The sequence below is a fragment of the Zonotrichia albicollis genome, chromosome 13 (genome assembly GCF_047830755.1).
Source record: "Zonotrichia albicollis isolate bZonAlb1 chromosome 13, bZonAlb1.hap1, whole genome shotgun sequence".
NCBI classification, from domain to species: Eukaryota; Metazoa; Chordata; class Aves; order Passeriformes; family Passerellidae; genus Zonotrichia; species Zonotrichia albicollis.
The window spans coordinates 245,907-270,908 of NC_133831.1; the positions used below are offsets into that span (position 1 = coordinate 245,907).

General features: G+C 45.3%; 1 protein-coding gene across 3 annotated transcripts; it reads right to left on the reverse strand.

Moving 5' to 3' along the window:
* Positions 1-632: 632 nt before the first annotated feature.
* LOC102066922 (carbohydrate sulfotransferase 5) lies at positions 633-23,342 on the reverse strand. 3 transcript variants are annotated; one of them, XR_012582356.1, is made up of 5 exons: positions 23,106-23,340; positions 22,501-22,652; positions 14,250-16,539; positions 1,052-1,144; positions 633-903 (listed from the first exon to the last, which is right to left on the reverse strand). XR_012582356.1 is itself a non-coding variant. In XM_074550616.1 (4 exons), the coding sequence occupies exon 4, from the start codon at positions 16,509-16,511 to the stop codon at positions 15,330-15,332; it is 1,182 nt and encodes a 393-aa protein (XP_074406717.1). In that variant the 5' UTR covers positions 16,512-16,539; positions 22,501-22,652; positions 22,910-23,003; positions 23,106-23,340; the 3' UTR covers positions 15,119-15,329. The 3 variants fall into 3 exon arrangements, 2 of the variants coding, with proteins under 2 accessions (XP_074406717.1, XP_074406718.1); XM_074550616.1 differs by lacking the exons at positions 633-903; positions 1,052-1,144 and adding an exon at positions 22,910-23,003 and having other exon boundaries at positions 15,119-16,539; XM_074550617.1 differs by lacking the exons at positions 633-903; positions 1,052-1,144; positions 22,501-22,652 and having other exon boundaries at positions 15,119-16,539; positions 23,106-23,342.
* Between the last annotated feature and the right edge of the window lie 1,660 nt (positions 23,343-25,002).

The following is a 25,002-nucleotide window of genomic DNA, read 5'->3' on the forward strand; positions in this document are numbered from 1 at the left end:
CTATACTGAAATATTTTTATATTTATAGCTTGCATGACTATATTCCCATTTATATTTATAGTTTATATTTAAGCATTATATTAATCATGATATATAATATGTGTCCTATTCAAATAATAAAAAGAAATTATTTTTTAAATTATGTACCATATCTACTGCTACAACTTATTTTATCTTATATTTTTAATTTTATATTAGCCTTTACCTATTTATGATCTGTTTATATACTTAGATTTCTACCTTTATATTATTTGTATCTATCATTTTTGTACTAAAACCCCTGCTTTTGCCAAATAAAAAACAAAACCCCCCTTTATGTTAAACTGCTTTAAAAAACTTATATCAATATGGTGTAATATATAGCAAATGATAGATATGATAAAAATAAAATTGATATAAATTTATTTATATCTATTTCCTATAATACACTATAATAAGATATATACAGTATTACTTGTATTATGGATCCTCTATGCAGATATTCATTTATGTTATTTTGTATTTTAAATAATTTAACAATTCTCTATATATTTGAAAGACATTTATATATTTATACTTTGGTGGCGATTTTTTCTGGGTGTTTTCCGGGTCTTTTCTTGCCCTCCTTGGAATTGTTTTTCTGGGTTTTCTCTGGGTTTTTCTTGCCCATCTTGGGGGTTTTTCCTGGGTCTCTTCATGCCCATCTTCGGGTTTTTTTTCTGGGTTTTTTCTTGCCCGTCTTCGGGTTCTTTTCTGGGTTTTTTTTCTTGCCCATCTTGTTGGGGTTTTTTTCTGGGTTTTTTCTTACCCATCTTCGTCTGTTTTACTGGGTTTTAAGCCAACATGGGTACATTCCATGTCAGTACATACAATATAACCCGGCTGAGGATTTTTTATTCTAACTTTAAAAATGAGTTGCAAAACCTGAAAAGCAAAAGTCATATACACAAGGTTAAATCCAGTCAGCATGTGCCCACCCATGCAGAGACGAGCAGACACAGACAGACACAGCCACGTGCTCTCACACACACTGACACACTCTTGCCACTTACACGCTCACTGCGGCCCTTACCTGAGACGCTGAAGAACGTGCTGTGACACATCTTCTGGCTGCTGCTCCTTGAAGTAAATGGCAGACCCTGGGGAAATGAGCAGCCTTGGGGACCTGTGAGACAACAGGAAGGGTCAACGAGTGGCTATCTGACAGCTAGGACTTGTCCCCACTCTGGACCCATAAACTTTCTACCCAAAATCCCACAAAAGACAGATGAAGAGTAAAATTTCTATAACTGTTCTACCTAACTGTGACTACGTGCCAGGGCAGGGCAGCTCTGATCGTAAGTGGTACAATATAAGTACACACAATATAGGCTGAGGTAAACAGTGCAAGTGTAAACAGAGCGTAAGTACACACAATATAAGGTGACGCACTTACATACAGTATAAACCAACACAGGTACACACAATATAAACCAATATAGGTACATCCAATGTAAGTACATATAGTATAAACCAACATAGGTACATACAGTATAAGTACGTACAGTATAAGCCAGCATAGGTACACACAATAGAGGTACATACAACATTAGCCAACATAGGCAGATACAATACAAGCCAGGACTTGAGATAACTCTCTGGAAGACGAATTCTTGAGCCCTGTACCCTTTGAGAAGATGGAACCTAAGGAACTGCTGCAGTCACCTGAGGAGGTGCATCTGAAAAAAAGTCAGGACAAAAGTCAAAGGGCTGCAGAATAACTTAAGTGCTCGGCTAAATTGGGCTGTAATCGGCTAAACTCGGCTATTGTCGGCTGCATTCGGCTGGATGCGCCTCTTCGGCGCGGCTCGGCTTTATTCGGCCGAACTCGGAGCCGCTCTGTGCGCTCGGCGCGGCTCGGCTCGTTCGGCTCGCTTCGGCCGAACTCGGAGCCGCTCTGTGCGCTCGGCGCGGCTCGGCTCGCTTCGGCCGAACTCGGAGCCGCTCTGTGCGCTCGGCGCGGCTCGGCTTCATTCGGCCGAACTCGGAGCCGCTCTGTGCGCTCGGCGCGGCTCGGCTCGCTTCGGCCGAACTCGGAGCCGCTCTCCATGCGTTCGGCGCGCCTCGGCTCGGCTCGGCTCCCTGAGGGCGGGCAAGCGGCGCCGCCTCACGTTAAACGCGCCCGGCTCGGGGCTCTCCTGCTGCCGCGTCCCGCGGGCGGCCCGCCCATCGCACGGACACGACCGGGAGCGCGGGGCGGCACAGGGGCTCATTAGGCGGTGACCGCACTCGCGCTAATTAGCGCGCACGAGAGCAGCGGGCTCGGTTCGCCTGAGCTCGGCTCCGTTCAGGCAGCCTCGCAAGCCTGGCCTCGGTTCGCTCGAGGCCGTCAGGTTCGGCCGGTCTCGCCTTGCTTCGGCTGAGCTCGTTCCATTCGGCCGAAGGAGGCGCCGTTCGCTCGTGTTTTTACAAATATCTTTCTCTATAGATTGTATATTTCTATATTTAGATTTATACTTCTATAATACTTCTATTATTCCAAATAAAAACCCCGTCTCTAACCAAATAAATACAAAAAAACCCTTCTTTTAAACGAGATTGAAATATTTTTATACTTAGTATAATTATATTCCCATTTATATTTATTGTTTCTTTTGATGCAGTGTATTAATAATTATATATTTGTAAAATTCTAGAAATGTTTATAAATTTTTATTTATATTATGTGTCATATCTACTGCTACAACTAATTTTTTCTTGTTTTTAAACTTTATATATGTGTTTATTTATGATATATTCCTATACTTAGATTTCTACATTTATATTGTTTGTATTTATAATTTTTATAATCAAAACCCTGCCTACTGACAAATAAAAAAACCCCGCTTTATTTAGCTATTTAAAAAAATATTTTCATTATTACAATTTTCATGTTTATATTTGTAATTTATTCTAGATTACATGAGAACACACCTGCTCCTGCACCCCAGTGGGGCTTCCTCTCCTGGGGACCTTGGGGTGCCCCAATGGCATCAGAGCCCCGAGTCTTCACCCCCCTCTCCTCTATTTAGAAACTACACAGGAACTTTTTTCTGGAAACAAAGACATTACCTAAATCCTCTCCCCGTGTCCCAGACAGATAGATGTTCAGTTATTAGTTGGCTGGGCAGCAGTTTCTTAAATAGAATGATAAACAAGATGTGAACATTTTAGCTACAAGCAAATAGGCAAATCTGAACAAGGTACCGATGGCCAGCCACTCAAGTAATTTTGAAGCAATTTTTAAACAATAAAATACTGCTACCACAAAAATAAAGCAAAAAGCTAACTACTGGCTAAGAAAAAATTAACTTTTGACAACAACAACATTCCAACCACACAGGCTTTTTTCCCAATATCATACCTTATAACTACCTCTCTTGGGAATTCTCATCATGTATCCCAAAAGGAATAAATACCTTAGAGCGTCCTAAAGCAAAAAGTAGCACACATGAGCTCCTCACACTCCCAGCAGTGCACTGAGCTCCTCACACTCCAGCGCAGCGTGCACTGAGTCTGCAACAAATTCTGCTCAGTGAGGGTCTGCAAACAAAGGTTCAACTGATGAACTGAACTGATTTTGTAGGGATGTTTTCTAAGCACAGAAGCACAAAAAAGAACGAACAGAAACAATTCTTAAATAAATCTGCAAGTTTTATTTAGCATATATGCGAGTGATTTCCACCCTGTGGGTTCTCACTTTGATTGGTCTGTAGGTTCAGGAAGATGACAATGCACACTCTGCCTTCCCTGAGCCCCCACGGCAGCTGAGCGCTGCTCCGTGTGCTCAGATCGTCAGGAGCTGGATTACACGTACCCGGACGGACTGGAACTGCTCTGCTGCAGATTCAGGAGACGACGGCAGAGAGGGGCTGGCCGAGGCGTCGTCCGAATTCCATTTCTGTGTGACGAGAAGCGGTTTGTTCCCAACAGCTGCAACATCCCCGGCTCGCTTCCGCGGTGAGTACCGATGGCACACAAATGGCAGCCCGAGGAAATCGTGTTCTGGGCTCTAAGTGGCTGGGACAGGGTCTGATGTTTTGTTTTGTATCTGTATGACGATTAGTACGACAGGGCTCTGAGGGATGACATGGCAACACAGAATTAAAAACTCCTCGATAGAATTACATCGACTTCTAGGAAAAGACAAAAGCCTATCACCCTTCTGAAATCTACTTTTAATCCAAAGCACGGGGATTGTCACTATACTGCACCTTCCAGCTTTTCAAAGCAGCTTACTTCTGAAGACCAGGAAACATTGATTTCTACAGAAACAATGGGCAACCCCCAGGTTAATTTAAGCACTACCCTTTAATAGGGGATCTGCCAGCGTGCCAGTCCAGCTTCAAGTGCACTTTATTTCAGTCTCACATCCCCACAAAATTCTTCTCACATCTTCCAACCCTGAAATCGTATTTTTCCCTAAAGCTTCTCATCGTTAGCAATTTCAAAGTAACATGGTATTTTTACACCATTCCAAAATGTCATGCTGGACTGTACTAGAGAGTAATCTGCAAATATAAGCTTAGCAAAGTTTGAATTGACTTGTCCAGAGAAAAAACCTACAAGTGAACACCCACACCTGCCTACAAAGAGCTAACAAGCCCCTGGCAGCTACCACATCAAAGCACAGTGGATGTTTCTAACAGAGGGTAAGGATAACAATACCATCTTTTGTTCTCTCCAGCTTGTTTTCCCTGCAGTCATATTTGCTTCTTATGATTTTTTAGGGATATCAGGTATCGGTTGTGCAGGGTTCTGCACTGCGGAGGGATCTCTCGGTGATGCGGCTGTGCCCAGCTCCTCAAGTTCCGGCAGAGGGAGAGACGCGGAAGGATGCATGCAAGGTGCTGCAGTTTTTGCCCACTGTGGTGCTGTGTATAGAGCCGGTGGTGGAGGAAGCGGCATGACCCTGACCCTAACCCTAACCCTGACCCTAACCCTAGCCCTTACCCCGCCCCCAACCTCACCCGAGGCCACAACCCCACCCCGGGCCCCACCCCGAGGCCTGAACCCCACCCCGAGCCCCACCACGAGGCCTCAACCCCACCCCGAGCCCCACCGTGAGGCCTCAACCCCACCCCGAACCCCAATTAATCTTAAAATGAACCGTAACCCTTATAATTACCCCTTAAAATTAACCCTAATTTTTAAAATTACCGATTAAAACAAAGCCTTATCCAAGATGGTGGCTCTCTTCTTCCAGCTCCAGCTCAGTGTTGCTCCAGCTTCACATGGCAGCATCTTGCTCTTGGCCCCAGCTCGGCAACAATTCAGGTCCCGCACGAGCCTCTGGAAGCCCACCCCACCATCCATATCCTAGCCCTGCAGTGATTTTAGCTCCCACCGAGCAGTCCCCAGTCACTTTGCCCACCCCTGCATTAGTTCTCCTGGATGCCCAGAGCCCCGTTCACAGATCTAGTGCCTTTGCCATTTTCATTCAAAGTGCCAGCCCAGCAGTCCACTTCTCAGCCCCACAGAGATTTCAGCTGCGCCCCAAGAGGTGCCATCACCGGCACAGGCAATATCCTAGGATCGACGGGGTTTTCAGGCGCAAGCTTGCAGCCCCCTTCTCCCACTCCACACATCCTGTTCTACTACCGGTCGCAATACCCAGCCCCTGCATCCGAGTAACAGGACTACAGTGATCTCGGCGCAAGAACAATAGAGTGTCAGTACAGGCGTTAGATTGCTATGATGTGTTAAGCTGCAATTCCAGTCCCACAATGATGACAAGACCAGGCCCAGTGATTTCAGCTCTTTCACCTCTTCACCCACAAGCTTTATTTTACTGCCAGCTCTCTTCTTCCAGCTCCAGCTCTGTGTTGCTCCAGCTTCAAATGGCAGCATCTTGCTCTTGGCCCCAGCTCGGCAACAATTCAGGTCCCGCACGAGCCTCTGGAAGCCCACCCCACCGTCCATATCCTAGCCCTGCAGTGATTTTAGCTCCCACCGAGCAGTCCCCAGTCACTCTGCCCACCCCTGCATTAGTTCTCCTGGATGCCCAGAGCCCCGTTCACAGATCTAGTGCCTTTGCCATTTTCAAAGTGCCAGCCCAGCAGTCCATTTCCAAGACCCACAGAGATTTCAGCTGCACCCCAAGAGGTGCCATCACCAGCACAGGCAATATCCTAGGATCGACGGGGTTTTCAGGCGCAAGCTTGCAGCCCCCTTTTCCCACTCCATACCTGCTGTTCTACTATCGGTCGCAATACCCAGCCCCTGCATCCGAGTAACAGGACTACAGTGATCTCGGCGCAAGAACAATAGAGTGTCAGAACGGCCTTATATTGCTATGATGTGTTAAGCTGCAATTCCAGTCCCACAATGATGACAAGTGCAGGCCCAGTGATTTCAGCTCTTTCACCTCTTCGCCCACAAGCTTTATTTTACGGTCTCTGTGCCAGCACCTACAGTTCCTATGTTGTGTGCAGCCCCGATCCCAGACCCACAATGATGACAAGACCAGGCCCAGTGATTTCAGCTCTTTCACCTCTTCGCCCACAAGCTTTATTTTACGGTCTCTGTGCCAGCCCTACAGTTCCTATGTTGTGTGCAGCCCCGATCCCAGACCCACAATGATGACAAGACCAGGCCCAGTGATTTCAGCTCTTTCACCTCTTCACCCACAAGCTTTATTTTACTGCCAGCTCTCTTCTTCCAGCTCCAGCTCTGTGTTGCTCCAGCTTCACATGGCAGCATCTTGCTCTTGGCCCCAGCTCGGCAACAATTCAGGTCCCGCACGAGCCTCTGGAAGCCCACCCCACCATCCATATCCTAGCCCTGCAGTGATTTTAGCTCCCACCGAGCAGTCCCCAGTCACTTTGCCCACCCCTGCATTAGTTCTCCTGGATGCCCAGAGCCCCGTTCACAGATCTAGTGCCTTTGCCATTTTCATTCAAAGTGCCAGCCCAGCAGTCCACTTCTCAGCCCCACAGAGATTTCAGCTGCGCCCCAAGAGGTGCCATCACCGGCACAGGCAATATCCTAGGATCGACGGGGTTTTCAGGCGCAAGCTTGCAGCCCCCTTCTCCCACTCCACACATCCTGTTCTACTACCGGTCGCAATACCCAGCCCCTGCATCCGAGTAACAGGACTACAGTGATCTCGGCGCAAGAACAATAGAGTGTCAGTACAGGCGTTAGATTGCTACGATGTGTTAAGCTGCAATTCCAGTCCCACAATGATGACAAGACCAGGCCCAGTGATTTCAGCTCTTTCACCTCTTCACCCACAAGCTTTATTTTACTGCCAGCTCTCTTCTTCCAGCTCCAGCTCTGTGTTGCTCCAGCTTCAAATGGCAGCATCTTGCTCTTGGCCCCAGCTCGGCAACAATTCAGGTCCCGCACGAGCCTCTGGAAGCCCACCCCACCGTCCATATCCTAGCCCTGCAGTGATTTTAGCTCCCACCGAGCAGTCCCCAGTCACTTTGCCCACCCCTGCATTAGTTCTCCTGGATGCCCAGAGCCCCGTTCACAGATCTAGTGCCTTTGCCATTTTCAAAGTGCCAGCCCAGCAGTCCATTTCCAAGACCCACAGAGATTTCAGCTGCACCCCAAGAGGTGCCATCACCAGCACAGGCAATATCCTAGGATCGACGGGGTTTTCAGGCGCAAGCTTGCAGCCCCCTTTTCCCACTCCATACCTGCTGTTCTACTATCGGTCGCAATACCCAGCCCCTGCATCCACGTCACAGGCCTACAGTGATCTCGGCGCAAGAACAATACCGCGTCAGTACCAGCCTTATATTGCTATGATGTGTTAAGCTGCAATTCCAGTCCCACAATGATGACAAGTGCAGGCCCAGTGATTTCAGCTCTTTCACCTCTTCACCCACAAGCTTTATTTTACTGCCAGCTCTTCTCTTGCACTTCCTGCTCAACATCTTCACGGTAGTGCCTCACAATACTACTTCTGCTTCTCAGGACGGGATCTTTGTTTTAGCTCTAGTTCTTGAGCTCAGATCACAGTCCTTAGAGCAATTTCAATTCCAACCATGCAGGTCACCTCCCCGCTCCACAATCCCTATCCCAGCCCCACAGGGGTTTTACCTTAAACCCTACCATATTTCTGTCTCCTCCAGCTCTGCTGCCTCAGCTCCAGTTCCTCAGCTTCCTACTGGCTGCAGCTAAAAGCCGCTCATGCTTCTCACTGCACCTTGGGGCTGTTGATAAGGCCACAAATCAGTTACTGCCATCGTTTCAATATTTCTAGAAGCTGTCGCATCCACCCACCCACCTCAGTGGCATCCCAACTCTGGGGACACTGGAGGCCTGAAGCTCAACATCCACCTTCCCCCTCACCGTGGCTCTCAGGCCAGCACCTGCACAAAGGCCCCCTCACCTCCCCTCAGGCAGCTCCAGGGGCTGGGAATAGCCACTGAACTACTGCTCCCCCATCCCAAAGTGCACCCTTGGGCTGGTTCTTGGGCCCTAGAACCCTCTGAGCCCCCACACACTCAGCCCCTCGTTGGCACCACAGGGCAGGGGCTGGGAACCCCCAGGCATAACCTGCAGGCCGTGTACTGCAGCTCCATGCCTTCCTCCCAAGGCATTTATCTAGCCCCAGCACTTCCACTACTCCACATTGTTTTGGGGCTGACTCATGCCAAAGTCATTATTCCACACCCTGGGGTTTTATGTGCCCACTGCTCTCACAACTGGTGTTCCAGCTCCAGTCCCACAACCCTTACCAAATTAACATGAGATATCTAGTAAAGAAAACAAATCAAACCAAAAAGATGTAATAAAACGAGCAATAATAAAACAACACAATAAACAAAACAAAGTTACAAGTAAAACCAAACTAAAGTAATAAAAATGCAAAAAGCAAGCTTTATTCCTCGTATTCTGAACATTTCTTTAAATCCAGAAACCGCGAAACGGCTACTTCCCAGCCCCCAGTGACAGCAGGCGGGCCTGCCCCCCCCCCCCCTCCCGCGCCACTCCAGACCCCACACCAGCCGCCGGCTACCCGAGCCACGCAGGGCGCGGCAGAAAGAACTGGACACGGCCGGCCCCCAGATACTACCGCAGGCGTCGCGTCCGTGCTCACCGGCGCTCCCCGGATCAGCTGCCGCGGGGGTCCCGTCCTGGCGCAGCGCCGCTCCTCAGATCGCGCATCCGCAGCTCCCGTCGCTCCCAGCTTCACCGCCGAACTGACGCCATTGCCGCCCCAACGCACGCTATTTATGCCCCACGGGCGGACCAGCCAGCCAATCACAACCCGAGGCAGCGCCTGCCGGCTCCACCAATCCTAGCCCGCCCATTCCCGCCGCGCTCGGCTCCGTGACTCCCCGCGGTCCCCTCAAGTGCTGCGCCCGCCGCCGCCATTGCAGTGGCCGCGTCAGCCTGCTCCCCGCCGCCTGCCCGTTTCCCTGGACCAGAACCTGATCCCGACCAGGACCTGAACTGGAAGCTCCCGGCCGCCCTTCCCGTCCGCAACAGCGCCTGCCGAGGCAGCGAGGACACTGCTCCGCCGGCTCCCAAAGCGGCGGTGGCGGGAGCGGCGCCTCAGGCGTACGGGCGAGCGGGGCCAGTCTGAGGGGTCGAGCCGCCACTGAGCGGGCTGAGATTGGCGGGACCGCTTCCGGATTGACAGGGCGGCTGTGATTGGACAGGGCGGGCTGAGAAAGGCGAGCCGTGATTGGCAGGTTTGGGAGCCGTCAGGCTGCAGCCCCTGGGAGCGTGGGGCGGAGCTCGGGCTGCCCGAAGGGCTCGCAGGCGCCGGGGGTCCCGCTCGCGAAACCCCCGTCCCCTTCTCCGGCCCTCTCTCGTGCCCAGGTCCCGGGGAAAAGACCCCCGCAGAGCCCCTACCGGAGCGCCCCATCGGCACTCGGGGCAGGGGGCGGAGAGGAGTGTAGCCCGGGAGGGGTTCCGAGTCGTCTTTGCGACAGCAGGGCGGACCAGGGAGCGGCGGCGATTTGGTGAGGAGAGGGCTCGGGAGCGGGGAGGGCGTGCATCGCCCGCTGCGGGCTCTGGGTGCCTCTTGTACCGCAGTGCTTCCACTTCTGCGGGGACTTGGCCTGCCCCGACTGGCCGAGATCAGCACCCTGGCCAAAGTTAAGTGCCTGCGTCCCTCTGCCCGCCCTCCGCCTGCTGCGGGCCCGCTGCTCACCCTCGTCGTCGGATGTTATAGATGATGAAACAATATTGGCTTTCACATTCATAGATTAGCTTTTTGCATTACAAGTATTTTGATATGGTAAAACTTATACTTACTTTTAACTGCTTTGTATAGTGTAATATGTCAGTTTATGTATACACTGTATATTTCATATGAATAGTAGCGTGATAAATATATCGTAGGCTTTAGCAAAATGTTAAAATAAAAACTAAAATACTTCTATGTAACTAACTCAGAAAACGGTGTAAAGCAATTATTCTGTTTCTTATAACTGCAGACTGCCCCTACCAAGTGATAAGATAATAGTGACAAAAAGAGCTTAAGCATCCAGGAAGGATTTATCGACTCTTATCGGGCGTTATCAGGGAGTGTGAAGCAACAGGATAAAACTACAGGAAGAAATAAAATATGTAGACCTAATTTACAGAATGTTCTGCAGACAAGTCAGAGGTTAAAACTAAACAAGAGAGTTCCTGGAACATCAAAAAGTCAAAGGAATGTTTGAATAATGTGTAAGTTAATGAATATGCATGTGACCTCAGCAATGTAACAGTATATAGTGAACGTGATTTTAAGCTACCTCTGTGCTCTTTGGCTGTGTGCTAAAAGCATCCCAGTGCTGGATTATTTTGTCCTTTTATCCTTTATTAAACTTGTAAAAATTTTAAAGAGTGAACTCTGTTTATCACATCAGTGAAGCTTAAGCTGATCTGCATCCAGGTGTTTTGGGACCTGCTGGGGGAGGCCATCGAGTTAAGTGTAGGGCTACTGCAGTGGAGGCCAAGTATTTCAACACAATAGCATAATCAGCAGATTATGCTGATTATAGATATAAAATTTCTCTATTATATATTTCTTTTACTTATATTTATTTCAATTAAATATTTATAGATATTTGTATTTCCACATATATTTGTATCTGATTTTTTATTTTATTTCTATTTATATTATTTATTTTAAAAACACTAGCCTATAACCTAATAAAACCCCCAATTTATTTTAACTGTATTTAAATATTTTATATTTACAATCTATATTTATATATCTTTGTATATATATAATAGACTATCATTTATCTATATGACAATATGTTACAATTCCATACCATGAATTATAGTTTTATATATGCATCTGTTATCTATATTTATGTTTACCACTCTAATGTTATATTTCTTTTTAAATGTATATTTATTTCTATTTTCATCTCTATATTAAACCATATGAATTCATTAACCCGACACACCAGAACCACAACAATACCGTACCTTTGTCAGCACCGGCACGCAGCACACGCTCATCCCATCGCAGCACATCAAAACAAAACCTATTTCTATTACTAACGGAAGAAACATCCCACAACATTGAACCCTAATAAAAACTCAAATAAACCTAACTGAAAATAAATTTTAAATCCCACTATAACTAGCCCAAAAGCTCCGCACATGCTCATCATCAACTTCCTCCTAAACCAATATCTCAAAAACCCCAAAAAACTCAAATACACCTTGAAAATGACACAACTGCTAATAAAAACAAACACCCATTAAAAATGAAATCAAACCAACTCACTAGACTCAAAACTGTACAACTGACTCAAAAAGCCCCCAAAGCTCTACCTTTATGCTAATGCACAAATAAAATCCAATAATCTATAAAAGTTATTTTGCAATTCAAAAAAACCTCATACAAAGCATGAAAATAAAAAATCTAAACTGTTAAAATACTAAAAAATATCACTACCCACATTAAAAAACATATTGCATATAAAAACCCACCACATAAATGCCCCTGTCACCAACAATAAAACTAAAAAAACCTATCGAACCAGAAAGAAAACGGAACTTAGGAAAATCAAAACCATAACGTTCAAGTACTCACACCACATCCCTTACTGTACACCAACTACAAACAACATGAAACAATACAATCAGTTCTTAAAAACCACCTTAAAACCACTACATTGAAAAACCTTTCAAAAATAAAAAACTGCATTTAACAAAAGCTATCGAATAAATTCACACCCACAAACTCCGGCAGCCCAGCTGGCCCAACCAAAGCTGTATGTTTATGCATACAGTAAACAAAGCCAAAACCCCAGTAATACCTATCACAAGGTAAGAAAGAACATGAAAGAAACCTATTGAAATCAATCCTGCCTCAAATACAAACCAACCCATCCAGAAAGTTAGTTCACTCAAAAAACAACTTACACTGAGTTAATAATACCAAGAAATAAAACAACACACCATATACCACCAATGAATATAATAGTCAAGTAAAGAAAAACTACATTTTTTTTTTCTTTTTGTTTTCTAAACTAACTTCTTTTATTAGCTAGAACAAAAGATTTTGCCAGGACTGTAACAACAACTTCTTCTCCTCCATCTCCTTATGAAATGTCCCTTTCCCAAATTCCTTACAACTTCTGAGTTTACATCCAAGCAAAAAGCGAAATTCGTGCACTTGTGCGTTCGATGCTCCTGTCAGATTCTCTGTTTCCCTCCACATCTTCTTACACTTTCAGTCTTCACCCTGTCCTGCCGTGATGAGTTTGACGGAAGAATTGGTAAATTGGTAAATCCCTCTCTCGCCCCCTCCCTTCCCTGTCTCCCTCCCCAAAGTTGGTTTCCTTAGTCCATTTCACTCAATCCCAAGCCGGCAATGATGCACGCTCACCTCAAAGCTCGCAGCTGCTCGGCTAAATTCAGCTGTAATCGGCTGAACTCGGCTATTGTCGGCTGCATTCGGCTGAACTCGCCTCTTCGGCGCGGCTCGGCTCGCTTCGGCCGAACTCGGAGCCGCTCTGTGCGCTCGGCGCGCCTCGGCTCGGCTCGGCTCCCTGAGGGCGGGCAAGCGGCGCCGCCTCACGTTAAACGCGCCCGGCTCGGGGCTCTCCTGCTGCCGCGTCCCGCGGGCGGCCCGCCCATCGCACGGACACGACCGGGAGCGCGGGGCGGCACAGGGGCTCATTAGGCGGTGACCGCACTCGCGCTAATTAGCGCGCACGAGAGCAGCGGGCTCGGTTCGGCTGAGCTCGGCTCCGTTCAGGCAGCCTCGCAAGCCTGGCCTCGGTTCGCTCGAGGCCGTCAGGTTGGGCTGAAAAAAATTCTAAATTAACAGCACAAAGGACTGAGGATGATTAGATCAGAGTACATGCAACCTTAAAAGTAGTGCATTTAGAGGAGTATAGGACTGAAATTTTCCTGCATAATTGGGATTAGTGATGCAAACCAACAAATTAAAAAAAAAAGAGGAAATAAACGTTTTCTACTGTCATTTACTCCCCCATTTTGCCATTTAAAACCACTGTTGCATCTTCTCATGCTGTGGATGGTGTTTTCACTGGGTCAAAATGGAAGCATCCTAAATGTGCTATACTTGGAATAAATCTACTGATACAGACTTCACGGAGGATGCTACAACTGCAAAGTAATTTCTCCATTCAATAAGCTATGTCAACCCTATTAAGGAACAAGAATAACTCATACGCATCTAACAGCTGTATTAATTTTCAAAGGGCAAGACATGGTTTGGATTAAGAACCCAGAATGCTATATGTGGCACTCCCTAAAACAGAAGAGCTACGTGAGCAGAGTCCACAGTGGTAAAGGAAATCTGAGAAACTGAGGAGCTGGAAAACGTCGTATTGGTTATGATGAGAGTTGCCCGGCAGCCGAGCGATAGAAAACCACAACACCCAGCATGCCCTGGGAACCAACAAGTTCCGTCCCCTGGACCGCAGCTCCCGGCGTGCGGTGAAGCACCCCCTTGCCCGCTCAGTTCCCCCGCCGAACAGCGACTGCACCGTGCCGCGGGGCCACCGCAGCTCCGCGCTGCTCCGGACACACCCTGCCACCCGCTCCCGCCCGGCGCCGTCCTCGGCAACCCCCGCTGCCGCTCCCGCTCGGCGCTGCCGCCCGCGCCGCTCCATCCGCAGGCAGTCCCCGCCACTCGCTGCTTGTGCCGCGGGCCCCGCCAGCCCAGCCGCCCCCCACAGGCACCGTCGCCCTCCTCGGGTCTTCCCCTGGACTCACCACGCAGTCGCCCGTTAACCGCTCACCTTCAAGTAGCAGTACCAGTGTGAGGCAGAGCGCAGCCACGGAAAGCGCCACTACGGGTTTCTTACCTGGAGCTCCTGGCCAGCAGCTGGCACCGGCGACGTCTCAAAACCGCCAAGTACGGGCTTCATGCTCAGCGGCGGGGCTGGGGACAGCCTCCCCCGGCCCCCACCCGCGCTCATTCCGAGCGTCTGCGCCCGCGCGGTGCTGGAGCACCACCGGTGCCCCAGGGTTTCTCGGGCGCAGCACCGAATATTAAGCGTACACGAGCATCTGTCTCTGCTATCGAAGTTGAACGGATCACTTCCATGCAGCAATATAATCGATACGCAAATTTTCAAGGCTTGAAAATTTGCGAAGTGATCTTCACAAATTGCTTATAGTTGTACAGAGAGAGGATAACGGTATGGAGTGCGGTGGCAGGACCAAGCGTGCACTTATTCTTTGTCACAGTATTAGAACACAACAGGGACAGCATTAAAACGCTATTTCCACTGTGATTCCACTGAAAGTTTCTTCATATCCTTTGGTTCTTGCAATCCAAGCAAACATTACATTCAAGTATCTGATTGTAAATATTGCCATTCCAAATAAACCCCTATGAAATCTATCAATAAATGAAGTTTCCATTTAAGCCTTTTACAACACAGCTGCTGCAGTTGCCCCACCTTTTGGAAAACTTGTATGGTAAGACTGAAAACATCAAAAGAAGTCTGAAAAAAAATATACAACTGCAAAACAACTTTAAAGAAGAAAGTCAAGTGAAGGAATTTACTATTTACTTTGTTCCATATATACAAATAAAGAACTGTGATTCTTAAATACTTAAAGCATGAAAAAAAGAAGCGAAGTATTATCAATAAACAGACATCTTTGAGAATCCATCTTTTAATAGAAAGTGCTTAAATTATATTCTTAAAACAATGCTGTGAGCAGCACAGTAACAGGCTGACAAAGTATCATGCTGTCTTTTTTTTTTTTAATATGTAAAAAACTCAGGGGGAAAAAAACTTCTTACATTAACAGAAAAGGAGCAGACGAAAAGATAAAGTCATCAGCCAAGGATTTTCCAATTACTATATGCTGTGCAGTATAGAAATATTCAAACAACTACCTTGCCCCAACTCCCCAGATCTCTCAAAAATGTCTCAGTGCTTTGGATTAAATGATGACCAGCTGAATTGATTTTGTCGTCTTGGCAACACCAGATCTAATGTCAGATCTCTTTGTTCTTTTTCTGAATCCACTAGCTGATAACCAAGACTGCTTATAGCCCCTTTGCAAACTTCCTGTATTTTCTTAACTTTCTGAAAGGAAAGAACATTTCTCCAGGCCTGTGAAACACTAACTGCATCTCGGGATGTTATTTTGAAGGCTTCTTTTTTTTTCCCCGGTCCCTGTCCATGAGTGATATTATAAACCCAGCTTTTGAGCCTAGGAGTCAAACTAAGATCTGCAAATTTATACATTTCTGAGATTTCTGATAATGGATCTCTTACCAGATCTTCAAAACGGACCATTAAATAGCGATCTTTCAGGAAATTAGGTGGTTTTAGAGTTGCTGTTTCATAAATCTGAACATGACTTCTACAAACCTCTTGCATTACTTTGTATTTGCTATCTTCCACTTTAGTGCCATTGGTACTCAAGACAATTCCATTGTCACGGGCTAATGCTTTCACGGATTGTTCCCGTGACTTAACGACTGCCCTGGGGTCACGGACCAGGTGAATAATTTTGAGATTCAGGGATGGATCAGTGAGGAGGGGGTATAGGACCTTCAAGTCAAAGAATCTAACTTCCTTGATGACAACATGGCTGTAAGTTTTACAGGCTTCCTCCACCTTGCTGAATGGATACCGTCCACAAAGAGTCTTGCATGCCAGTTCACTGGTTATGTCGGTACGTTGAAAAGAGTCACAAGCAGGAGCTGAACACAGAGCCCGACTTGCTGCCCACTGGAAAAGATCAGATAAGTTTCTTTTCCAAGGCATGTAAGCATCAAACACAGACATGTCACACAGAAAGACCGACCTGACTAAATCCCGCACTGCCATGTGTAAGACTTTGGCACTGTTCTGGTACATTGTAACCCACACGTGCCATGCAGGCTCCATCAGGTAGAAGACACTGGGGTGCTGGCTGAAAAGTTGACCAACAAAAGAAGATCCTGACCGCCAAGAGGAGAGAATAAGTATGTGGACTTGTGATGGTTTCTCCTCAGACTGAGGCATGAAGCTACTGTACCGGGCATACATGAAGAGTAAGAATCCAGTCTGAACTGTAACAAAAATTATAACAATTGTGCTAGGAATCCGAATCCTTGCCATTCTCACCGAGGAAGAGTAATGAAAAAAGCTGAAAAAGAGAAGGGAGATACTGGTCAACCATTGCTCCTGTGGCACAATAACAATACAACACAACTTAGGCAATACAAAGTCTTGCATTAGTAAAACCTTTCTTCAAATGTGCATGTATGTAAGTGGCATTAACTGCTTCCTTAATCAGCTGCACTTGGGGATGATCACTGCAGGTGACAACTGTTGGGAAAAAAAAGGAAGTAATGTGTGACAGTAAGACCACTGCAGAAATAAGAAAACAAGTAAATGTTCAATTTTGAAGAAAACCTTGGGTTGATGCAGCTCAACCCTTGGATTAAAAAAAAAACAAAACAAAACTACAAAATACACAAGGCCCTCAAATTGAACACTGGTAAACACTGCACTAAAAAAATAAGAAAAAAAAAAGTTTCTGACTCCCTCAGCTGTATTTCTATTTCAATTTAACATTACAAGGTTTTCTATCCCCTAAAAGGAGGAGATGCAAACATTGGTAGCTGTGGGTGCTGAAATAAAAATCATCTAATGTGAGTGCTGTACCCCACAGTGACCACAGGGTGCCACACCAATTGGTGTTTGTCCACAACCCTCTATTTTCCAAACCACAGAAGGCAGAAGATGGATGAAAACTCACAACCTGAAGCCACACCTGGCCACAGGTGACAAAATTTAAAAGCTCCTGACACGTATCTTTGGTCTGGAGCGCATACATCCCAAGACGGAATACGCTGAGTTTGCATTCAAGAATTACCAGTTTGGGAGTTAGATTTGTCTGCATATAACTCCTAGAAAATGTTAGGCATGTCAAGCCCAAGTGGATTTCTGCTTTACTTTGCAGTCGAAGTTCAAGACACATGCACCCCCTCCCCCAGATTTTTACTAGAGATTTTTGGCACCTACCCTTTTGTGCTCTCACTCATGCAGATTCCACTTGCAAGCAGACAGTAAATGTCAGCAGGCAAGGTAAAGGAAAGTAAGACTCCTCATGTATGCAGATCATCTCAGAAGTTCTACAAATACCTATTTGTTATCTAGCTGCATTTGCAATTACAATTCTTTTCTTGTTGCAGTGAAAGACGCATTTTTCAACACACTCTGAACTCTTGAAAGAAAATCATGCAGACTAGTAAACAAAGATAAATTCATTTGACATAATAAATTGAATTAAATGATCACCCATTACAAAACCTTTATGTACACTGCATATTAAAAATGTGAAACTCTGCTTCAAAATTCTGTAGCAGCAAAAGTGTACAGGAGTTCAACAAATAATCACATTGATTTAAAATAAGTAAGGGAAGAAAAGCCTTCCAAGGACTGTTAAAGGCAAAAATGAGGCTACAGCCCATGGCTTAGCAATTCCCTAAACCATGGACAGTATACATGGTATTGTATACCATGTATACAATACAGTATACATGGTATACTGTATTGCAGTGACCTGCTACAAGAAACAAGGCTTAATGTATTACTTCCTCCTTAGCAGTCTGCTACTTGCTACTCTCAGGCACAAGAGCAGATAGATAAATCCTTAGTTTAGTTCAGCTTGGCCATTCTTCATAGATAAAATCTGCCTTGTTCAAATACTGATTTTTTTGCATATTACATCTTCAGAAGCATCTATAAGTTTGTCTGTTCTGTGAGGATCACCAGCAATCCAGCAGCCTGCACTGACACTTCACCAAACAAAGGGGATGAAAGAATCTAAGCTGAAGTCAAAGCTGAAGTTTCATTTTCTAATTGAAAGATTTTTCTTGAAACAGGCTCTATGCCTGAAAGTCAGCCAGACACAACTACCTTGGATCTTTTTCCTGAGTACAAAACGTGGGTCATTATCTACACTAAGACTGCATTCTGCAGCTCCTTGCAGTCTCACTTATTATGTAGCTTTCAGAAACTCAATTATGCTTTTTAAAGAATAAATGTGCTTCCACTCTAGCACAGTTCTAACACAGAACTGTTGCTCCACTCTAATCATGCTGCAGAGCTGCAACACGAACTGCTCTTTACATGTTATTAGCAGAGTGCGGGAGACTGAGGAATAAAAGCCAAAAGCTGTTTTTTACATTCACTTTTGCCTTGACTCTCTCAGACCTCTCCTTGCTCCAGTTCCCAGGCAAGTAGTGTTGCAGACAACACTGTGCCAAGGAAAACACAGATAACGTGAGTATTAGTCCACAATATGTATCTGAACTAACAAGACTCAAGCACTACAAATAACATCAAATGACTACAGCTACACTTCATTACGATAGAAACTGCAAGAAAAAGGTGCAATGCCAAAGTAAAACACTAAGTAAATACCAGTTTTCTATATTTAAGATTAATTTTCTTTCCTTTTAGAAAAGTTGGAGTGTTTCTAAGGAATATACACACATGTAGACACCATCAAATAAAGAGCATAATTACACAGGAAAATACAGCATCTGTAAAGTATTCTCTTGTGTGGCTTCCAGTGCATAAGGCCAAATATACCACTTTCTCTGTGAACAGTGCCCTTTATTTCTGCACTTCTCCTCTTGGGCATGTGTAATTCTGTTTACTTACCCCTTTTAATTGCATTCTGCAGTTAAGGTGATTTTAGCCCAGGTTAAACTCTAGGGTTATTCCCCTAAAGTACATATAACCCCTAAAGGTTAATTTTTTTAACCCAACAAGGTCTTCTGTGATTTTTTGATGAACTTTAGCTGAGGCAGAAAGCAGCTGTTATAAAGCCCCTTCTCATAGAGTCGCTGAAGATCTATATATGTATCTATATATATGTATCTACATATTTATAAATCTACTGAATAGATTACATTATATCATTGCCTTAGTTGTGGACCTGGCATTGTTGGATAAACAGTTGGACTTAATGATCTTGAAGGTCTTTTCCAACATAAATGATTCTACAATTCCAAATGTGAGGAACGGGACCTCGCGATACAGGCTACTTCTGATCCTCCACCTGTTCCACTGCAGGACTCGCTAGATGGTGCTGTTAGGCAAGCTTGCTCTTTCAGCACAGAAAGGCAATATGCCAAAACTGCACACTGAAGCTCCATGCTGAAACACTAGTCTGTGACTTGCTTTGCATTGCCTCTTTCTGCTAGTGCCCTCCTCCTCCACCAACAGCTCAGTGGCTCTACCTGCTCATCCCAAACTCCTCTCCAGAAAGCAAAATTGGGGTTTGTTACACCCCCTTTTATCCTGCTTTGTTCCACATAAGTGCTTCCTCGTAGTGCACCTGCCTGACTATAGCATGCCTGCCAACTGCAAACATGGGGGGAAAAAGGAGAACCAGCAGAGGGGCCGGATGTTTTAGCATTACCACCACTTCAGCTGCCATCTCAGTGACAAAATCAGACTGACCCCAAGTGGCAAGGGAGCTACAACAAGCAGAAAAACAGGCTGTAACAGGCCTCAAGTTGCAGCAGACGGCACTCCGACACCTCATACATCTCTCAGCTGAGACACATGAAGTATGGCAACACTCAGTAGCATCACAATACATGTTTCTGTAAGTAATGAACACACCTTACTATAAGTTATTTTAGGAACAGTTACACTGTTACTCCTTTTCTGTGATAGTAGTAGTACTTTGGTGATACTATTTCTTCAAGGAGAGCTCCGGTAAAGAGAATCATCAGAAGTCTCTCAAATTCCTGAGGCACAATCATCCCTTCACAGGGCAATGCAAATTTTCAAAATGTGATCTGAAAAGCATTAGCTTATATGGTTTAGTTGCCAGTCCTGAATCAAGCTCTGTTCCTGGGCTTGCCTGCTAACAGCTACTAATGGAAAGAAGATCCTACACTAGATGAGCCCTGGGACAATTCCACAACAACTATTCTTACATACTGTCCAAAGAAAATTAATTATACAAACTGGCCAACAGAGCAGTCATTTTCTTCATGACTTAAACTGTCTCTGATAGACTGCTGAGCTGCAGGGCCACTAGTATCTGCTTGCCAAGAAACCAGATACATAACAAAAAGCTATCCAGTTTTACTAAGCAGGGTAAAAATACAGTCAGTGATAGTACTGATCCCAAAAAGATCTCATTTCTAAGATGAGCACTTTTCAGACCCAGAAAGGCAGAAAAGAAGGAAAAAAATTGTTCACTGGATGATCATTTAGCTCATGCTTCTAGGGACTTTTATTTGTTTGTCACGTAAGACATATAATGTTGGAATCAAGTCATCAGATTTTTTCAGGTCAGCTCTGAAGGGAGTAGCGTTTCTTAGTAACTTCCTTTCAGCACAGAATTCAACCTGAAGAGACTTAATCGAGTAGCAAAAACTAACTTTATAGCTGGAAAAGACCCTCCTATTAAACTGCAATTTTTTTTCTGGGATATTAAAAAGACTGTAGAAAGACAGAAAGAGTGCCTCATATTAGAGCTGTCAAAAAACATGCTCTGTCTTTGAGCTTTGGACAAAAGGCTGGGATGAAATACTCCCTTAGAACAAACAATTCTGGGTCTGTTGTGGGAAGACTGAAAAACCAGGCTGGATTAAAGCAAAAACATTTCAGTGAAGAATTACAAATACCTGCTCCCCTACAATGACCTCTGAGCAACTGAATCTCAGCTGTCTTTGTCAAAGTCTTCCCTGGCCATTTTCTGTCTGAGAAAATTTCCAGCATACTTTCATTTTAAACAGTCTGTGCAGCATTTTTAAAGTCAAAGAACTTACAGATTACACAGAAATTACTTCAATTAACATACTCAGTTGTGGGTCCCTTTCAGCTCAGAATATTCTGTGATTCTGTTGATTTCACAGATTGATTTCTTCCACTGAAAAATGAATAATGCTGCATTATGTGCACAACCTTTTGTTACCCAAAAATGACTGTCCTGTATGCTGACCTTTCTAAGCAATCATTCGAGATGAATGTAATTAGGGTTATTCTCTTATGTACTTAAAATTCACCAAATGCAACAATACTGACTGTAAAAAGAATGATAACAGTGAATGCCATCACGCATTTTATAGAATTAATAGGAAAACGTTTATTCATGGCATGATAAATAGAGCAAAGATCACCTGAAGGTCTACTTCTCCTCATCAAATTTACTCACTGCATTCTTCACCTATCAGATATTGCACCAATGCAATCACCACCAAAATAGGTTCTGTGAGCTAACGTTAGAAACATAGTTTGCTACTCAAAAAAGTAAAATTCTGGAACACGAGAAAGCTGGTCAAAGAATAACACACAACAATATTACTAGTAATTCTTGCAGTAAATCACCCCACTGACAAAACATCACTTTCCAGTATTCTTATGCAGGTAGAAATCACACATCTTCATAAGGCAGAAGCTTACTGTATCAACAATATGCAGATTGGTATTTGAATGGGTACAGAAAAAGTTTGTTTGGAGGGTGTGTTCTAGGATCACTGGTAGTCCTAAAAGTTAAAAGACTTTCCGATATTAAATAGGTGAAACTCATAAGCCCGCCCAATTTTTTTAAAATAGCATAGCAAAGCCACAACTAAAATAATAAAATACAGTAAATGTACTGTAGTAATTCTGAATTATAACATTATATTAGCATTTCAGGTGATACTGCTAATTCAGCTTTTGGAAATATACTTCTTTTTAGAATCTAGTACTAAATGAGATTTGAAGAATTGTTTCCAGGAAATCATCACAATTAAAGACTTTATAATACAATGAAACATATCATCCATTTAATTATATGATCATTAAAGTTCTTTTTCTAAAAGGTACTGTTTCCTTTGGGAGATTTAAAAATATTTTTAGAGTTAGATAAAGTCGTCCAGCCAAAGCGAATGGCAGTGTCAAAGCACAGCCTTATAATACCTATTTCTCTATGCACTGCAGCTGAAGATCACAAAGTGTTTTCAGCTACTAGAATTGCTGGTGTTCAAGAAATGAGGTCTGCTTAGTTGCAGCTTTTGTTAGGAATTTTACGATAGCAAAACTGGCGTGCCAAAGAGACACCGGCAGTGACTGAATGCTATTCACTTACTTGAGACTCTGTCGGCACTGCTACAATAGCGTCCTCAAATTCAAACAGTCCGAGGACGATTGGACTGAGGTGCGCCCTGTGTGCCTCACTTGAAGCAACTGTTGCAGCTAAGAAATACTGACAAATGCTTCCGATCAGCATGTCACCTTCACCTAGAAAGAGGCGGGACACAACAAAAAATGGGAAGGCATTTCCTGAAATGATGGGAAGTTCTCTAAATTCTCTCATCTCCAACTAAACGAAACCACCTTAACCTGAATCAGCCACGTTCCACAGGGAAAAGGAAGAAGAAAAAAAAAAAAAAGGGGGGGGGAGGCGGGGCGCAGAGGAAAGGAGAGAGATGGAAGAAAATAAAACAACCCCCCAAAAACCCACCTAAAATAACCAGGCTGATTTTCGACAGCTTTACCTCTATCGGTGCGACATCGGCTCCGCCGTAACTGGTATCACCGCTAGTCCGCCGCCACAGGCAGGGGCGTGCGTAACCAGCTCAAAAACATCTCCTTTAAAGTACCGTTGTTTGAGACCGGAAAAAAAAAAGGTCTGACAGGGCCTTCCAATGCCGCGGCATAACCGCACCCCCACCCGCATCAGCCTGTCCGTACCTTGTCGCCGCCTCCCGCCACCGCCGCGGCTCCGAGCTGCCGACAGGGACAATGAACCCCTTTCAGACGTGGCCGAGGCGCCGGGGCAGCGGGAGGAGCCCGAGCAGCCGATCCGCCCGCCCCCGGAGCATCCCCGGGCAAAGGCGCAGCCCGGCAGAGGCGGGCCGCCGGCCTGGCCCGCCCAAACCGGCTCGCGGCAGCGCCGCAGCCCCCCGCGCCCCGCCGCCTCCCCTCCGCGGGGCCTTCCCGCCGTAGCAGCCCCCTCCACCCCGGCCCAGCACCCAGCACCCCCAGGCGAACAGAGCTCGGCGCGGCCGCGTCCCGCCCGCCTCGTGCGAGTGGACAGAGAGGATAATACCCCCTGCAAAACGGGCTGCTTCGTGAGTTAAAAAGCTGCGAGGTGGTTTCTTTCCTCCTAGTTCTACCTCTTGAAACACGCCCGAAGCATGGCTTCTTAAACGGCCATGTAAGAGCCGTGTTCCAGTTTATGGATCGGACTTTTAAGTTAAAGCTGCTTTCTTTTTCCTTCTTACAGAACCTTGATTAATCCTAGCGAGCCACCGTGCCCTTTCTCAATGACGAGCATTTAGATTGCTCTGTCACATGCATACAGAAAAGATCTGTATAGTAGAACTGTGGTGCATGGTGGTGGTTTTGACTTTTTGTGTTGCCCAGCAAGCCGAAGGAAGAGTCCTTGCTGATAGCTTTCTGAGAAAGGCTCTTCCTTCCTAAGCCTCTTCTAACGCTGGTTGCAGTGGATCCTCAGGTACGTATTTTTCCCCTGTAGTTCAGTTTGTTGCTTAAGCTATAAAATCTTGCTTTTTTTCTATTGCTTGGTTACTTACAAAAGCAGAATGTCTCTTCAAGCTCGAGAAAGGAGTCAGAACTGTGAACCAAGAACTACGGTCAGTATAAAAATCATCTATGAAGTGACTACAGCAGAGGTATCACAGGGTTTTCTCCCTGCTGTGGTAACAGCTGCCTTTATGGCTCCTATTAGTCCCAGTCATGAAAGATCTCTTTGACAAGAAATGGAAGGATGGCTTCAGGTCATATTAAACAATTAAATGCCACCTGCAAGTAACTAACTCTTTTGATTGCCTCCTTTTAATGTATATAGTTCTTTGCTTACATTACTGTAGAGGATTTTTTCCAGTTTTCGCCATCTGAAGGAAAAGAGAAACTTAAGGATATTTTTCTCTGTATTTCTGGAACTAGGCCTGATCTCCGTTTCTTATTTCACATGCATTCACTGAACTGTTGCTCTCAGCAGCATCACTTGTTCAAACTTAATGTGAAAGGCTACAACAGGAGAAAAAAGTCAGAGAGGGATTAATGGAGTCTCCCAGGACTGTGGCTTTCAGGCATTAGTCTCTTCTGTGTTTCTGTTGCTACCTAAAAAGACTTCTGTTCACCTTGGAAGAAGATTCTTATGCATTCCATTTTTGTGGGAGTAGAACACTCAAACCCTTAAATTGCGGTCCTGTGGTCTCTCCAGAGATTTCTACCCCTTGCTCATGTCCCCCTTAATGCTTGTGCAGATGTAACAAGTTCAGTCAGAGAACTGACTTGTCTGAAAAAATGATTATATATTTGGTAAAGATCATCTTCACTATAATCAACTCCCTGAATTAACTCATGCAGTCACACAAGCACCATTACTGCTGCAAGGGAGAGCACACCAAATGTACATCAGCAGGAGATAGGGGGGAAACAAGCTCACAGCCCCCTTCGTTCATGCTGTGCAGTGGCTAGAAGCACAAAAAAGCAGCAGACAGTTGTTTTGACTCTGGAGATGTTGATACGAAGCCAGTTATCAGTAGCCCTACGCTGCCACGTAGAGACTTCAAAGATCCAAGAGCAAACTGGAGACTTCTGGAAAAGGTAGCTCTCCCAG